Source organism: Eupeodes corollae, chromosome 1, assembly GCF_945859685.1.
Source record: "Eupeodes corollae chromosome 1, idEupCoro1.1, whole genome shotgun sequence".
Classification (NCBI taxonomy): domain Eukaryota; kingdom Metazoa; phylum Arthropoda; class Insecta; order Diptera; family Syrphidae; genus Eupeodes; species Eupeodes corollae.
Genome location: NC_079147.1, coordinates 2,931,380 through 2,949,058, shown reverse-complemented (window position 1 = coordinate 2,949,058; position 17,679 = coordinate 2,931,380). Strand labels below are relative to the sequence as shown.

Genomic DNA, 17,679 nt, shown 5'->3' with positions numbered 1-17,679 from the left:
CTCTTACATTTATAGAAAATTATTCAACAACTTAGTTGAATGTCCGTGCAAGTACCTAGTTCAAGGTGATCGTTTAGTTTGTGTCAAACCAAACAGTTTCGAAACTAAAAGTTGCATGTGCGCGCCTAGCCTTAATGTTATGATTTTTTGATATAACATAATAAGCGCTACTTTGTTCACAGCAGATTAAGTTTGAAACAAGACTTAAAAGATTCTTGTTCAATGGCAATAGTTAATCGAAATCAGTTGATGACCTTAAACTATAATTAACGTCTCTGAATATGAGACCTAACAAGATTGGGACATTCAAGGTTGAAAGATGGTCCACAATGTATAAACTATCAGTAAGGCTTTTCATGCGAACAGATAGATACATGATTAGCAGAAAATTATAGTAACTTTAAAAGCTAATCGAATTAATGTAGAAATATTTATGTTGTTAACGTTTTATTATTATGTCAATTTTCCTCTTTTTTTGAATTTTTAAATTAAAGTTGCAAATTACTTTTTTCAGTTTTTGAGCTTTCCTATTTTACAATCAGCATAAAATTCAAGTAGTAAATTTTCTAAACAAATGTTGGCTGTTTGTTTCTGCAAAGATATTTTCCAGCAAAAATTTAAGCCTAATTAAATTTTTTCCAAACAACAGAAATCAAACACATTATTTTTTAATAAATACATACATTTAATAAAGTAGATCCATGCGCATTTACATATGCATAATCATAGAGAAAGTTTAATTTAGGTTTTCTATGTGCATAATGAAGACCGGTAGAGGGAGGCAGAACATTTCCAAACCCCAAAGTGAGAGACAATTTACCCAAGGTAACGCTTTTTGCTTCCTATAAAATACTATAACTTATAATCGCATACTGTTTCTACAAGCCTTCACGAAAGTATATTGAAATAAAGCGAACAATCTAGCAAAAGCTAAAAAAATAGTAATAAAATTGGAAAACCAACAAAATATTGCACATGATAAAAAAGATGGCTATAATTAACTATACAGTGTTTTTTCCATATAGTCTTAAAATTATAAATAAAAGCTCCTTATAATTCTTTAGTAAGAATGCATTAAAATTCCGAAAGGTGTTTCAATAATGTAAACAAATGTTGCATGATCCTTATGAAGACAAATCAAAAATAAAAAAGAAATGTAAGGATTTTGTTACTCTTCTAATATTATGGCAACAGTGATGCTATAATGAACATGAACTTCATCTTCACTGTAATCTTGACTTTCTGCATTTCTAGAATTTCCTAAAACGCAGACAATTTCGCCGTTTCTCTCTATCTTGAACACATTAATTATATATATAGCATCCAATCTTCTTCCAAAAAGTTCTGAATGTAGTTATGCCTTAATGTAGTGCTAGTATGAAGGGAGCCTAGGAATCTGCATACCTTTTTTCTTGTAGTTTTGTTGTCATTTTATGAAGAACTTGTCAAAAAATTTCTTGCGGCTTAATGACATTTGAAGTGGAGGATATTTCATAACAAATTTTAAACAAATGGAATTATGGAACATTTAAATGAAGACACAGCTAAGAAAAACAATACAAAGCGAGTGTCAACAACTGCTAAGCTTTTGATTGCAGCTACTGGGGGAATAGGAGTCGGATTAACAATAGTATGTGCGTCTTTTGTTGCCCCTGCATTTCGCCGATACTGCCTGCCTTATGTTCCAGCAACAACCGAACAAGTCAACAATGTCCTGTCGTTTATACCTAAGAATTCCAAAGGAAAACTTCTTGATATTGGATCTGGAGATGGAAGAATCGTAATAGGTAAACCCTTAAATAACCAAATTTAAAACATTCATTTTTACATTCCTCTTTTAGCTGCAGCAAAACATGGAGTTAAATCTGAAGGAGTGGAACTCAATCCTTGGCTGGTTCTGTACTCTCAGTACTCGGCATTAAGGAACGGAGTTCACAAAATGACTGATTTCTTCCGAAGAGATCTCTGGAAGTTCAATTTGCAACCATATAACTACATAGTTATTTTTGGAGTTGAACAAATGGTGAGTATAACCTAACCCAAGATATAATTTTAATAAGTGTCTAAGTTAATGTTTTTTTGTTGTACTTCCCGTAGATGCAAGACTTGGAACACAAACTCATTGCTGAGAGTCGGACAGATTGCAAAATAATTGCCTGTAGATTCCCATTACCAAATTCCAAACCAACCAAAGTCATTGAAGACGGCGTCAACACTGTGTGGTTTTATGAAATCCCAAAAAAGTCATAGGTCTACAAAACCATCAAAACAAACAAGAAAGTTTTTTTTTAGATTTTATTTTTATTGTATAATTAAAACTGTTGCTTAATGCGTTAGATAGAAAATTATAAATATATTTTTTCGAACAAAAAATCAAATAATGTTAAATTAGGAAACTATTTTTGTTTTAAATAACAACCACTGTTATGTTACGAAGTGAAAGAGAAAATATAAAAACAACACGATAATACTTATAGAAAAAATAAAAACAATACAAAATTCAAAAGCGTGCGTAAATGGATTTCTACTTAATGCACATCGTTTCTTATCAAGCTAAGGCAGTAAGGAGTCGATATTCAAAATACCCATTGTATAAAAGACTTAATCGACAGCAGCAGCTACATCTGTTTTTCTAGAGATATGTTTAGCATTGGGTTATTACTTTAATAAGATGTGCGATATCTGTTTAAATTTGTGCATCGTTTTTAGAAAACATAAAAGAATAAAATGTGTAGGACTCATCGAAAATTGAGCTTTTGTTATCTAAATGCAATTATACTCAAAATCTCATGAATTATAAAGCAATTCCAAATGAAAACATAATACAAATGAAAGAAAACGTTTGTTTTGTTAAGGAAACTTACAAGCAACTTGTAAAGCACAATCTTTCGCTCTCTCATATTTTGATTTGTTTTAAAACTAATAGTTCACTCTGTATCTGCTAGAAATGCCTTCCAAAGTAGATCTGACCACTGTTTACATTGCGATGGATTTCGGTGAAGCCGAGTTTCGTGTAAAATTGTATCTGGTTGGTTTCCTTCTCAGATAGTCGGACATGTACTCCGAAGGATCCGTTCGATCTTAGAGCCGCCAACAAAGCAGTAACCAACCGCTTAGCTATGCCATCCATCGCAAGATCCTCGTTTAGAATGCCGACCGTCATCACTGACGGATGGCTGGCGATGATTTCCTGAGGGCAGTCGTACTTAAAATTGTAGAATCCATTGATGATGTCTTTTATTTCTTCGTCGAGATTCTCTGTACTTTCAAGGAGACTCAGTGGATATTTCTCGTGCATACTTGGTATCCAGCACATTTCAAAATTTCTAACGAACGTCTTTAGGTCAGGTGCAGCGCATCCGTATCCGATGATTGTATTAAATGAATTAAGAGCCACCATACAGAATTCGGGAGTGAGAGTGATAAAAGGTCCTACAGTGTTGTCCGAAATACTTTCACCGAGGTTTCCTATAACAGACAAATATATTTTAATTATAATAGAGATCTTTTTAATTGTCTCCGAACCTGGGAGAATTTTGTCCGATGCTTTGAAAACTTCTTGACAAACTCGGTTAACATCCGGTTCGTCTATCGGACTATATGGTCGAATTGTGTAGTAGGATGATGTTGGTGCATCGGGAAGCTTATATATGAACAGATCATTGCCCGAATCTACAGGCATCAGTCTCTACAAAAATAAAGATGTGTTCCAATTACTGCTATATGTAAATTCATTTTATTATATTACCTGTAAATCTGCAGTTAAGCCACCACGGAAAACCCACGGTTCTTGATCACCTGACATAAAGTTTTCTTTCCATCCTTTACTAAACCCTGAAAATATCCGCAAGAAGGTTGTAATCAATGTAAAACATTTTAAAACAGAGGCTTACATGTATAACTGCCTTGGGTATAGGAGTAAACATTGCTTGGAAAGTGGGCAAGGGATAACCATTTGATAAATGCATTTAAGAGCATAAGCGTTCCCGCCATATCCCAAACATACGAAAAGAGATCGTAGCATATTTCCTTATTTGCGCAACGCGACAGTTTGTTGGAGAGGTTTTGAACTGCTTGACATAAAGCAGAGAATTTATCAGCACGTTCTTCCCATTCGATAATCTGAAAATAAATATACAATTGTGTAAGCATAGTTAACATATTTAAATGACAAAATTTTGTTTTAATATTTCAACTAAAACTGCAAAATTGTGGGACTTTAAATGTATAAAGTGATCGTAGTAATTTTGTTTTCTAACAACCTGGTCCTAAAGTATTCGGGTATCAACCGATTTAGCCTCTTCTATGAAGAGGTTTTTAAGGGACATATAACTTCCGATGGCAAACCATAATACAAATACATACACCAGAACAAAGTTTACATATCGTGAAATTTTATTTAAAAAATTTAACTATCTAATTGAGCATTTTTTTCCTCAAACAATCTTCAGCGAAGACTCATTTCATTTCTGGCTTAATATGTGTATAAATAAGCAGAATTGTCATTTTTATTGTGAACACAATCTTAAGACTTATTTATTTTAATCTACGATTTACATCAACAGACTTTTCACAAATATATAACTTCATTATGGCAACGGCATAGTCACTGATATAGCATCAATTCCCATCGATCACCGAGAGCAAGCATCAATGAGCGTGGTTAGTAGGCAGATGGGGGAGCGTCTCGAAACCTACCGAGTGCTGTTGTCGTGTGTTCTTTCTATCTGTTGTTCTTTCTCTTCTATGCTTCTGTCTTGTGTTGTTATCACCTTACATAGTCGCTCAAGGTGCTGTCCTCTCTACTCTGTACATTTATGTGCTGAATAGTTTATTATGTAATGTATAACTTCATTACATCCCTGAAATATTACTATGCCGTTTAAATGCCCAAGCAGTGATGGTTCCAACAATGCAGCAACAGATGCTATACAGACGAGCAAACATCACTTTGTTTAAGAAATTGACCCAAGTAGTTGGCCACCTCCTTCGTGTGATTGGACTTCTATTTCTGGGGTAGGTCAAATTTCCGGTGGATGTTAATACACAAAGATTATTAAGAAGCCAAGGCTTGTGAATTGGATTAAAAGAAATAATTTGATAATTCGATATCAGGCTGGTTCCAGGGCGGGCCTTTTAACGATTGATCTAATTTTCGCTCTTACGAGCGTTACCAGGGGTGGAATCGGCTAAGGTTATAGTTGACTATAATTTTTTTTGATAGTCAAATTGACTATTATTTTCATTCCGTCTGTGTAAGAAGATTCAACTCAATTCATTTCGATTGAACAATTTCGGATTCAAATTGTCAAAATTCATTGTTGCCTTGGTAAAATTTTGAATTGATTCTTATCAAAATTTAAAAAAATAATTAAATTGGCTAATTTTAAATAAAATTCTTACTTTTCTTGCTTTTTTCTAATGTCGTAAGCTTATGTCGATCACAGGAATGTGTTTTTTTTTTTAAAGAGCCAAGAACATTTTCCAGTCGTTTGTGTAAGCGTCTGGTAGCTCTATTCAGAATAAACATATTTGTTTGAGAATGACTATCACATTTTTTTGTGACAGCTTTTTAGGTATCAATTTGACTATCACCTTAAGTAGATCAAATTCGATCATTTTGATTGTCCTTTATCAACAATCACGTTAGCCGATTCCACTCCAGGTGTTTTATCGACAAAAAGAAGCCCCTATACACTATTTCTGTCGATTTTAAAGCTGCGTTTGATACCATCAACAGAAGATCACTTTTATATAAGCTAGCAGTTATTGGTCTTTCCGCCAATTTTATTCGGATTTATAAACAACTTATATTGAGTCCGCTGATGTTCGCTTTTTTTATCAATGACATTCAAAATAAACTACCGGAAGGCGTCAACTATGACTATTTATCTTTGAAGGTTTTGCTCTATGCTGATGACCTGGTGGTGTTCTCTGATAACCCAATGACATTGCAGCTTCAGATAAATAAACTTAAACAATATTGCGAATCGTGGATCTCAAAATCAACACTTCTAAGTCTAAAATTATGATTTTTAAACCTCAAAACCGTTCAGATAATAATGTACGAAATTGGACATTTGATGGTACCACTATTGAAGTTGTCAGCGAGGATAAATATATTGGTTTTACTATCACTCATAATTTGAACATTAAAAATCATATTTAAGGGAAACTGGTGCTAGCCAAATCAGCTATAAATTTGATGGGGGCACATTTTTTTTTTCAAGAAGCTTCGTGGACCCAAAATCGAAATTTAAGGTCTTTGAGGCTTCTGTGAACAGTTGCTTTTGTTATGGAAATCAAGTGTATGGATAGAGGATATGGAAGTAATTCAAAGATATTTTTTCAAAAGAATCTTCCGGCTGCCACGCAGCACGCCTAATTACGCCATATGTGTTGAGTCCGGGCTATGTTTTGTTTAAAATGTCATATTTGTAAATAATCCTATCCTTTAAAATAACAATTTGTCAAAGAATTATTGAAATAGTAAAAGCATGCATACATATTCTTATAATACACTGTTGTAAAAGTAACTATTTAATTCAATTAAATCAGTTGTTCTTTTGTGTTTATCTAACCAATAAAAGCTTTCTCGTTTCAACAAAAGTCCGGTGTTTACCAATACTAAATAATTAAACAAATATAATTTACCTCTGGTTTAGGTGGATCACTTTTCTTTCGAACACCCAACAACACAAAAGCATTTGCTTTAAGCCAATTGAATTCATTCAGCAACTTTGAGCCCCTGCTGCCATGCTCAAATGGTAAGTAAAATAAGTCGCAAAGTAAATATAAATCATCTACTGTTATCACTTGGTCGTTGACTCTGTGGACGGACAAAAAACACAAAATAAATAACATCAAATAACAATTTCCATTTCATACTTCTCCTCGTCGTCGGCCATTTCTGTATTTGATATGGGTGATGGTTCGGAACTTTCCACTTGCATACTATTTGCCGAACAGGTCTAAAAAAAAAGACAAAAATTGTAAAAAAAATATTTTCCTATTGTTTATTAAACTAACTACATTAAATTCATTGACTGTTTCGGACATTATAACATCATCCGAAACGATCTTGCCAATTTCCTTCGGAGACGTTTGTGATGCTAAACTACTACTACACTCCATCGGTTCGTTGCCGCTAAACGGTGACAAATTATTTTCTTCCATTTGAACTGTTTCTATTCCATCACGTTTCTCGACTGAATCATTAACATTGGCTAATGGGGCAGCTTCCGCAACAGCGTTTGTAACTGTGCCCACTTCATTCGTAAGACAATCGTCTTCAATTGGATAATCCACAGGCTCAATTTCATTTGTTTTTGTTGTCTTTATTTCGATTTCTTCACAAGCGTTCGTCGACGTATTCGTTATTTCTACATCTTCAATAGGAGCTTTAGTTTCTTCATTCTTTACATGCATTATCGGCACTGGCACACTGGATATGGGAATCTTTTTGGGCATTTCTATTGTGGTGGCAACATTTGTGGTAATTGGATTCAAAATGTCATCATTAGTTATGACTTTTGTGGCTGAAACTAATGAATTCATTACAGAATTCGATATTGGATTTACACTAGACGAATTTACTGTGCTGCAAACATCAGCTAAAGCTTGTAACTGATTCGTGTTCACTTCAGGAACTGTTGATGTTTTTGAATTTGTTGATGTAGTTGTTGTTGTTGTCAGACTCATGCATGTATTGATAGACGGAATAATTGGGATAATTGGCATCACCACTGTAGAGTTAAATATAAAATAAGTTTAAAAGCACTCAATTATTTGTGTTGCATATTATTGACAAAAGTGATCATATACTTACTCGTTACTTGAGGTTGAGGTTTAGTAATCGGTCCCCACGCTTCCTTTTCAATCGAAAACTCAGGCAACCATTCAAGAATTGCATTTCTAAAATAGAATAACAATACTATAGCACTAAAAACAACAAGAGGGATTTATTAACTTACTTTAATGCAACCCGCGGATGATAAATGTTCTTCGACAAACAACTAGGTACTCCTTCGTTACTTATACCATCATCATTTTCAGTTTCGAGTTTTATATCAGCAGAAAATGTACCTAAACCAAAACATTCGGAAATAAATTAAATTTAAGCCAAACTAAATCTCTTTACTTACTGTTAATCTTATTATCTAAACTGCACTTTGACCAATATGCTAGCGTGTGTATGGCAATTGTGTTTGCATGGAACTCGCAATTAGGATTTGTCATCACTCCACGTAGATATGGAATCAATTCGGGAGACCGGCCCGAATATGGACCCAAAAATACACGCTTTTGGTCATAATCATTTGCATGCAAATTATCCCATATAACCGGAGGACGACGCAAGACTTCCGTTATTTCTTGAATCGATTCTAGTGTAATTATTTTCGAGATAACTTTATTACCGGTCCACATAATATCGATGTCAACATTTAGTTTCGATCCCAATGTATTCAAGTACTCAGAGTCAGTTACTGTGGGAACAGCTCGGGAGCTGCAGTATTGAGTTGGGCAGAAGAGAAACTTTGGATTGTTCAAATGAGAAAAGATTTCATTCGTAACTGAAACCTAAAATGAAATAAAAAATAAGGATAAGAAAATGAATAAGTAGAAGTATATTTGGAGAAAATACCTGTGCATTGCCGAAAGTTTGAAAGATCTCCTTGTCTGCTTTAGATAACTCAGACTCGATATCATCGAACAGAAGAGCGAATGCTTCGCATCCAAATTGAGCAACTTGTTCGAGTTTTCGTTTGAGTGTTTGTACTTCCTTTTGATTGCTATAATTCATATCCAACCCAGGGGAAAGGGCATAATAGAACACGATCCCTTGTTCTTTAGCGGCAGCAATAAGACCTTTCAAATAAAATTTTAAATTTTAAAGAAGGAAACATTTCGGGAATCTGAGTTGCGTTTCAAGATGATGGATATTTCTTTTTCAATAATCGCTATAAAAATTAACACTTCAATATATTGTAGCACTCAGATTTGTTTGTGTGTCAATTTTATGGACGTTTGCGTATGCACATTATTGGCTTAAGCTTAATAAAATTTGTGTCATCTCTTTATAACTCATTAGTTAGATCATTACTTGAGTATGCTGTTGTCATATGGAATCCTTTCCAACAAACAATTTCGGATAGAATTGAGAAAGTTCAAAATTTATTTATTTATACAGACTAGCATAGTAATCTTAAATTGCTAATTTAGTACACAAATTTAGAGAGCACAAGCTGCATAGGCGTTCGGCTCGCTGATAAAGATTTATAATTTAAAGTTAAGTTTTAAAATTAATTTTTGAATAGTTTCTAGGTTTTGCTCATTTGTATTTTTAAGTAGTTCGTAAATGTTAACATTTTTGTTAGATAAAAGTCGTTTTATGTGGGCTAGTAGGTTTGGCATGTCCATTGTTACTGTGCAAGTAGAGCAGATCGGTGGGTTTTCTTTTTTAAGAAGATGTTGGTGAGTTAAAGATGTGTGGCCTAAACGAAGACAAAAAAAATTTGTGATAGTTTCCTAGGGTATAGTAGCAGGGAATATGGGTTGGGTTTTGTTAATATTGATATTAAAGGAGTGGTGGGTATGTGCCGGCCATATTTGCCTCCGGATTGTCTCGAATTTAGTTCTGATGGTTCCTATAAGACCCGACTCATCGAATGTATTAAATGAGAAGGAGGGGAATTCGTTGGCAGCTTTGTTAGCGTATTCGTTACCCATAATGCCGATGTCGACATGGACCCATATAATTTTTGCTTTGTTTGCTGTCTTGATAACAATATCCCTAACAACTTTGATTGATGGGGAGCTGTTATTCAAGTTCATGATAGCATGGATGACCGAGAGGCTGTCTGTACATACGACCCATTGTCCTTCGGTGTTGCTTGCATATTTTAAAGCGTCGTAGACAGCTAGAGCTTCTGCGGTAAAAACTAATGAGTATTCAGGGAGGAGACCTGTACTGAGTAGTTTGCCATTTTGTGATGTTATAGCAAAGCCTGTGTGGTGCTCTGTTTTAGAACCGTCAGAGAATATGAATTTCCAATTCCTGCTTATGAGTTCATTATCTATGGTGTCGAATACTTTTCGGTAAACGATTTTTGGTGTGTAGTCTTTAGAGTAATTGGCCAATGACAACCCAAAAGATTCTGGTCTGCACATTCACGGAGGGTATGATGATGTTCGAATAATGGAGGTTTTAGTGGCAAGTTAAAGGTTGATATGTGGTTCCATATACATGAAATTGCTGATGGGATTCTGTTTTGGCGTGTGGATCGAAGGGCTGAATTAGCATCTTTGTTTATAACGGATCTGGAGGGGAACAAGAGCTTTGTAGCTGATTTTAAAATCGTTTCCTCATATATCTCATTAAGTGAAGGCAACCCGGATTCAGCTAATATGTTTTTGATTGGTGTAGTTTGGAATGCGTTGATTGGTCGTCTTGCAGCTTGATAGTATGTATGTTTTATTATGTTGAGTGTTGATTTAGGACAGCTTCCGTAAAACTTGAGCCCATAGTATATTTTATTTAATATTAACATTTTTGTAAGGTAACAAAGTGTATTTATGTGAATTTTAAATTTTTTTGAGGATAGATATTTGATAATGTTAAGCCTTGCAGCAATTGTTTTTGTTAGTTTTATACAGTGATCGGTCCATTTAAATTTATTGTTAAAAGTTAATATCATATATGAAATGTTTTACACTTCTGTAATGCAATGTTGGCACCGGAAAAAGTGGACCAATCTGCAATATCTTTTAATACTTGCATAAAAATCGTTTTAGTTGTATCTAAATCATTGTTTTTACAAAGTATGTATACGTCATCAGCGTAACAACAAATTTCAATATACATATATTGAAATGCAGTAGAAAACAGAACGACAGATAATGGAGAAACGAGGTATTCCGTTCTGTAGTCTGTATGTAGCAGAATAGGAGTTATTAGTTTTTATACAAAATTTTCTATTTGTAAGAAAAGCTTTAACATATTTAAAAATATTAGGGCCAAAGCCCCTATCTTTGAGTTTTTTTTAACACTACATGTATTCCTATTCTGTCGAATGCTTATTTAAAGACTAGGGTGAGTATAGATGCATGTTTTTTTAAGCTCAGTGCTCCAGAGACATAGTCATCTATAAAAAGCAGGGCGCCTGTACATATACGATTAGCTTTAAATGCCACTTGATTAATGCTAAAAAGTTATTTAGATTCTGCATACCACATTATTTGTTTTGCGAACAATTTTTTCGAAGATTTTAGTTGTACATGAGAGAAGGGAGATCGTCGGAAGCTGTCTGGAGTTGGTTTATCTTTGTTAGGTTTAGAGATCGGAAGAATTGCAGCTGTTTTCCAGCTTTGGGGAATGACTGCGGTTTAAGGCAATCGTATTGTATAGATTCAGAAGTCTTTGTTTTGTCTCAGCTGGGAGGTTTTTAATCATAGGGTATGATATTCTGTCTCTGCTTGGAATTTAACTTTTAGTTTATGAAGACAGGCTTCAAGTTCAACCATAGAGATTTTACACTCAATAAGTTGGTCTTGGGAATTAGCTGCAGATAAGACGATTGATTGGGTTATGGCCTCATGTTTCATTGTTTTGAATTCCTCTGTAAAATTGGAATCTTCTGAGTATTCAGACCAGCAATGAGCAATATAGTTACCAATTGGGATCTTAAGAGTGGTCCTTTTGGTGAAATAAGGTGGTTGATTGCTAGTGAAGTTTGATTGTCAGTTAAAGAACGGATGCTACTCCATATATAATTGCTTTCGCAATTTTAAGATGTCTTCTGAACTTGGAATTAGCCTTTTCGAAGGCAATCAAATTATCTTGATTTGTTTGTTTTTTGAATTTCTTCCAGGCTATCATTTTGGCTTTGCGCAGTTAAGATAATTGAGAATTCAACCACGGTGTTGTGCTTTTATGTTGTTTGGGGTATGTTTGAGGAATTGCTATGTTTGCAGCAGATCTGATTGCCAAGTTTGTTTATTGCGTTAATACTTTACTGCAGCTTAAATACCTAACATAGAGACTATATTTTGGATGTGATAATGTCTACTTATGTTGCATATTTACTTTCTTCTTGTTCGTGTTGATTATGCCATCCCATTAGATGTTAATAAGATTTGTGAAAGTGTATTTTCCAATACAGCCTTTCTATTTGGCCATTACAGTTACAATTAATGACTCTTACTTTTAAATGCTAAAGTTTTACTCAACGTACATTACTTCCTGCAACAATGCATGAATACGATAACTGAGAGTTAACTATTTTTGCCTTTAGTTAAAAAAAAAATGGAACGTGTATTTTCATAAATGTACCTACGTATTTTACGCGGTATCAGGGGCGTATTTTTTAGTACGTAACACTGTCAAAATTCCTGGCTTTGACAACTACAAGATTTTTCACTAATACTGCCCCTTCTTAGGAATTTACAAATCCTTTAAGAATAGTTCTTTTTATTTAAAAGTGATCCCTGATAAGCCGTAAAACTACTTTTATAACATTACTCGCAATGGTTGAGTCATGTAAGTCACTATACGCTCTGGCCCTCCACGAGCTTTAAAGCCACCAAATGTTTGTCATACTAAGCGGTATTTACAATACTTCTCACTATTGGTTGCATTTCTGCATTTGTAAATAGTTATCGATAACTCAAATATTTCTACATAATAAGTAGGCTATTTTATAAAAAGAAGTTAACTTTGGAAAACATGTTTAGAATCTTACTCGTCAAATGGTCAGCTTCCTCCACCGTGTACAGTTCTCGCCAATATGCTCGATGTTTGTAGTCGTCCTTTGGAGCATACACATACGAGTCCATTCCCCATTTTTTGAGCCTTAAAAAAATAAAGTATTCTTAAAGCTACAAAACGCCCTATTGCATACAATCTCTTAAAACAAAACTCACTTGCGAAACAGATCCTTCCTTTGTTCTGTTGTCCAAGGTCGCCCATAGAAACCTGCAAATTGAAGTTAGCAATAATCAATAAGATATTACTTAACCCAATTAAACACATCTACCTTCAATAACTCCACAAATAAAATTACTATTCTTCTTTTCGGCAGTAGCCTTTTCAACATCTGCCATTTTTATTGTTTAACAACACTAGGGCGCCGCTAGAATAATTTGCAAATGAAATGAAACAATTTTCGGCAGAATTTATTTGAGCAATCAATAGCTAATTGGGAGCAAGAAGATTTGAGAACTTGTGTTCAATTTTCAATGCAGAAATAAATATATTTTCATTTAGAATCGAACAATAAATGTGTATAAGCGAATTTGCATTGCAAATTTATAATGAACTTTTTTAGCAATAAAAAAAGAATGGTTTTTACACTTGTAGACAAAAGTTGTTAAGCCGCTAATACAAAGTTGACAGTTGGGATGAAGTTGGAACTTCGGGTTGTCAAACTGACCGAAATTGGTAATTTTTGAAATGAGTGTGGTTGCTCAGTTTTGTATTTTGTCCCTTTTCACACGAGCCTATTTCAAAGTTGTTCCAACTTAACTCGCTAAGCATTATGTTATAGTTGCATTAAATTAAAAACTGTGTACGTAGTATACAGTAGCAAGAAAAGTTACTTGAGTTAAAGTTGATTTACCCATAATCTTTGCTGCTGCTACAAACAGAGTTTTGAATGACAGTTTTGGACTTTTAATACTTTTCTATTTTCAATATGTACTTTGCCAATTTTTTTTTAATGAAATTATTCAACAACGCAGTTGTCACTACACAAACAAAATTTAACTAGTTGAAAAATATAGTTTTATTTACAGCTGAGATTCTTACTACTCTTTGTAATAAACCAGTGTTACAGTAATTCTTTGAACCACGGCTTAAAGCTTATTTTAAATAAATAAATTAGGTGGCATAACAGTACATAGAGAAGCAGGGCCTAGGACTCACATCTCTAAACCATTCCTCTATGCGAGTAATTGCAGGGATGGACCGAATCTAAACGGCTTATTTGAGAAAGCACTTTTTCATGACAAAAATAACTCTTGGAGAATTTGTCAATTCCTCCCAAGAGGCAGTGACCGTAAATAAAAACTTTAAGTGGCACAGGTAGGGATCGAACCCAAGAACTCCCGCATGACAATCCAACGCACCAACCATCATGCCACGGGTCTACTTGAATAATAATAACAAACTTAAAATCTCTACTAGTACTCTACTACTGTTTCCCAAAATAGGCTTTGATAGAACTTAATAATTTAGGTGTGAAACTTCTTCAATTTTAGTTATTGAAACTTTTCTTGTTTTCAAACTTTCAATTTAATTATTCCTTCAATTAAATTTGAAACAATTACGGCAAAACAAAGAAAACTAATTGCTTCCAAATGATTCGACCGAACCCTGCCACATAATTGTCAAACAAATCTAAAAAGGTACACAAACGTCTTCTCTGGCTCTGTTTAAATACTTGACATTTTCAACCGATTCCGGAATGTCTTGCTTTGGCTCTTACGCTATTAAATGCAGGAACTTAAACACAAAACGTCATTATATTGCACATTGCACTTGAAATGTCTTCTTCGTAAACAATAACCAAAACATTCCATATAATAATTTTTATATTTTTAATAAAATAACCATTAACTAATTATAATGAAGCCTTTTATAGTAATAAGAAAGTATCGTGATGATGATGAGCTTAAATGTCAAGAATTAGTTAGAGACTACATAATGTCATTCGTGAAAAAGTCTTTTTATTGCTTTTGCTTTAGAGAGGTAAAGACTATCCATTAAGAACTTTATTAATTAATAATTAATTATTAATTTTACTTTTTTAGATAACATTACAATTCATTATAATAACATGGGCAATACTTTTTATATTCATTGGAGTGCCACTAACATTTTGTGCCTTAACCATACCCGGTTGTATATTCTTCTTGTTTTCGGGTACTTACTTCTCATTCTACGCAAAGGCTGTAGAAATTATGAAGGTATGTAAGAGAAAATTCACTCACCTCTTTGTAGATTTATGTGATACAAAATTTCCAGACTAAACCTAATCAATCACTGGTTGCAGAGTGCTATGAGCCATTTCTGTCTGGGTGTAAGCCAAGTGAAGCTGCTGGTAGCATATTTTTGGATGATGCGCCATTTGAGGAATCATTCAAAAATAAATTTAGGAAAAGGGTAAGCGGTATCATTTTAATTCACAAAATTAATTCATTAGGACCATTAGAAAGTGAAATGGTTAAGATCTTGTAAAGCATTTACTTTGCTCCTAGCTCCATCTTCAAGAAATATTCGAAATCAAAAATATAAGATAGTGCATCTGTTTATCCACTTAAAGTAAAAGAATTTAAATCAATTTTAAGCAATATCACAAGTTAACACCATAACCGTTGCATTTTGCTTTGGATAAAGTACAGGAAGCTACCTAAATGTTACCAGTTGCACAGTCCAAGTTGTTTTCAACTTGTGTGCGCCATCTGGTAGGATAGAGCTTATGTAGACAAAATCCTCTACTACTTCTGTTTCACAAGTCAATTGTGACTTATTCACTGAAACATTGTACTCACTTTTTAGGGTACTTCCTTGAAGAAACCATGTACTTTGTTTTTGCTTCATTTGTCGCCGCGAATATTGGATATACGTTTTAAAGACCGTGACTCTACTGAGCTATTTTTTCAAGGCTGATATTAAAAAAAAAACCACATGACAGCGCAACACATTTCTAAACTCTAAAAAGTTCAGTAAACTTACTTCTAGCCTTCTCTATAGTCATCTTGAAAAAAGGGACAAATTGGGCAAAACTAGACAAGGCGCTATACATTTCGACGTTGTAGATGCTGTCATACGATATGATTGATAAAAAGGTTGCGGGTGTCGATTTTATATTCTTGTAAAATAAAATGTTTTAAAATACGGGGTCTATTCAAAAAGTACCTGAAATTTTTAAATTTCGCAGGAATTGAGTGTTCGAAGGTCAATTTTTTTGTATTGTGTTGATTTACATGTCCCTAAAGTATGATGCAATTTTCAGATATATTCACTGTTTACTTTGTCTGTACTCTGTGGTAGTTGATAAGGCGATTTTTGCTTGTTTTGCTGGATATTTACTAAAAAATAATCACTTGAACATCGCTCAGGAGCTGTTAAATGACGTCAACGATAATCCAAGTTTGCTTAAAAGGCTCATAACTGGTGTAAAACATGGGTGTACGATTATGATGTCGAAATCAAAGCACAATCGTCCACCTGGAAGCATCTTACTTCACCAAGACCGAAAAATGCACGTCAAGTATCAAATGTGAAGGTTTTGTTTACTGTTTTCTTTGATTATAATGGCATTGTGCATCAAGAGATCTTACCACAAGGTCGTACGGTTAATAAGGAGTATTACATTCAAGTTATGCGACGTTCGCGTGAATCAATCCGAAAAAACGTTCAGATTTATGGAAAAACAATTCATGGCTTTTGCACCACAATAACGCACCTGCTCACTCGTCGTTGCTTGTTCGTAATTTCTTGGCCAAAAACAATACCGTAGTGATGCCCCAACCTCCATATTCACCAGATATGGCTCCGTGTGACTTTTTCCTGTTTCCAAAGTTGAAGGATGGGGTTTTTCCTCGATTGAAGAATGCTCAAGGACATATCAAAAAGTGAATTTCAAGAGTACTTCGAAGATTAAAAAAAAGGCTGGCATAAGTGTATTATATCTGGGGGGGATTACTTTGAAGGGGACAAAATTGATGTAAACGAATAAATAAATATTTTTTTGAATAAAAAGAAAATTCCGGGTACTTTTTGAACACACCTATTAGCTCATTTGAAAAATATAAATACTGCTGTTAATTTGTTTCAGATTATAGCAACCGTCAGTGTTAAAAATCACAATACGCTTTACAATGCAGCGTGGATCTATCGATTTGCTATTGCACCGGAGTATCCCATTAACAAAATAGTCGAACCAATGATGAATATCCTAAACAAGAATTGCATTGAACATGGCTATGGATCTCTGGAGTGCACTCTTTCCGAATGGCAAGAAGACGAAAGGGATTTTTTTGATAACTTAGGGTACAAGAAAATACCATCACTTCGCAAGAAAACGAAATATTTTCATTTTGATTTATTCTAGATTCACCACAAGACAAATATATCACAAACAAATTATAGGAAGTACTTTGACGGTGTTAAAGACCCAACTTTCATGTGATCTTCACACAGAGGATGCTTTACAAAAGCAAAACTAAGGACTTGAATGCGACCACATTCAAATGCTTTACATTCGAATCATATCACTTCTACAAACACTGCTCAATATTTAAGCAAAGGCTTTTTGCTTTTATATCCACAAATCTTACTAAGAACACACTGTGCCCTGATTAGTTAATTAATTAGAAATTTTGTTTACTCTATGTAGTTATATAATAATAAAATAAAAAAGACTTTTTTATTGCTGCTGAAATGCTTTGTTTTAACCACAAATAACTGAACCAGATGTTCAAATGATAAATAATCGTGCATTAAACAGGATATGTCTTTTTTAAGACTCACATCACATACCTCATCACGAGATTGTAGTTAAAATCTCTTAAGATGACTGCTGGCGCCAACTAACAAGAGAAAGATAGGAGCTCTATAGTAAACATCTTAAATCTGTTTCGCATTACATTTGGAAATCAGTCAAGTAGTGTTTTACC

At 34.0% G+C, this 17,679-nt stretch overlaps 3 protein-coding genes across 4 annotated transcripts; 2 read left to right on the top strand and 1 right to left on the bottom strand.

Annotated features, from left to right (window-relative positions):
* Positions 1 to 1,445: 1,445 nt before the first annotated feature.
* Positions 1,446 to 2,511, top strand: LOC129942640 (ATP synthase subunit C lysine N-methyltransferase). The gene is made up of 3 exons (XM_056051663.1): positions 1,446 to 1,787; positions 1,842 to 2,023; positions 2,098 to 2,511. The coding sequence occupies exons 1-3, from the start codon at positions 1,520 to 1,522 to the stop codon at positions 2,248 to 2,250; spliced, it is 603 nt and encodes a 200-aa protein (XP_055907638.1). The 5' UTR covers positions 1,446 to 1,519; the 3' UTR covers positions 2,251 to 2,511.
* On the bottom strand, positions 2,496 to 13,379 carry LOC129942630 (protein O-GlcNAcase). Of its 2 annotated transcripts, none has more exons than XM_056051643.1 (14): positions 13,035 to 13,379; positions 12,922 to 12,973; positions 12,741 to 12,850; positions 8,645 to 8,868; positions 8,145 to 8,580; positions 7,974 to 8,085; positions 7,829 to 7,914; positions 7,030 to 7,745; positions 6,889 to 6,971; positions 6,655 to 6,829; positions 3,894 to 4,122; positions 3,749 to 3,834; positions 3,526 to 3,688; positions 2,496 to 3,468 (listed from the first exon to the last, which is right to left on the bottom strand). In XM_056051643.1, the coding sequence occupies exons 1-14, from the start codon at positions 13,099 to 13,101 to the stop codon at positions 2,942 to 2,944; spliced, it is 3,066 nt and encodes a 1,021-aa protein (XP_055907618.1). In that variant the 5' UTR covers positions 13,102 to 13,379; the 3' UTR covers positions 2,496 to 2,941. The 2 variants fall into 2 exon arrangements, with proteins under 2 accessions (XP_055907618.1, XP_055907619.1); XM_056051644.1 differs by having other exon boundaries at positions 7,033 to 7,745.
* A 1,134-nt stretch (positions 13,380 to 14,513) lies between these two features.
* Positions 14,514 to 17,406, top strand: LOC129942638 (uncharacterized). Its single transcript, XM_056051661.1, has 5 exons — positions 14,514 to 14,746; positions 14,809 to 14,964; positions 15,023 to 15,160; positions 16,839 to 17,053; positions 17,115 to 17,406. The coding sequence occupies exons 1-5, from the start codon at positions 14,624 to 14,626 to the stop codon at positions 17,227 to 17,229; spliced, it is 747 nt and encodes a 248-aa protein (XP_055907636.1). The 5' UTR covers positions 14,514 to 14,623; the 3' UTR covers positions 17,230 to 17,406.
* Positions 17,407 to 17,679: the final 273 nt, after the last annotated feature.

Excerpts from the sequence above, each read along its gene's own strand:
- LOC129942630 (XM_056051643.1), bottom strand. The coding sequence starts at position 13,101 with ATGGCAGATGTTGAAAAGGCTACTGCCGAAAAGAAGAATAGTAATTTT. Across the intron at positions 12,974-13,034 it reads TATTTGTGGAGTTATTGAAG|GTTTCTATGGGCGACCTTGG; the intron begins GTAGATGTGTTT and ends TTCAATTTGCAG. Across the intron at positions 3,689-3,748 it reads GCTTAACTGCAGATTTACAG|AGACTGATGCCTGTAGATTC; the intron begins GTAATATAATAA and ends TTATTTTTGTAG.
- LOC129942638 (XM_056051661.1), top strand. The coding sequence starts at position 14,624 with ATGAAGCCTTTTATAGTAATAAGAAAGTATCGTGATGATGATGAGCTT. Across the intron at positions 14,747-14,808 it reads ATTGCTTTTGCTTTAGAGAG|ATAACATTACAATTCATTAT; the intron begins GTAAAGACTATC and ends TTACTTTTTTAG. Across the intron at positions 17,054-17,114 it reads GATTTTTTTGATAACTTAGG|ATTCACCACAAGACAAATAT; the intron begins GTACAAGAAAAT and ends GATTTATTCTAG.
- LOC129942640 (XM_056051663.1), top strand. The coding sequence starts at position 1,520 with ATGGAACATTTAAATGAAGACACAGCTAAGAAAAACAATACAAAGCGA. Across the intron at positions 1,788-1,841 it reads AGATGGAAGAATCGTAATAG|CTGCAGCAAAACATGGAGTT; the intron begins GTAAACCCTTAA and ends TTCCTCTTTTAG. Across the intron at positions 2,024-2,097 it reads TTTTTGGAGTTGAACAAATG|ATGCAAGACTTGGAACACAA; the intron begins GTGAGTATAACC and ends TACTTCCCGTAG.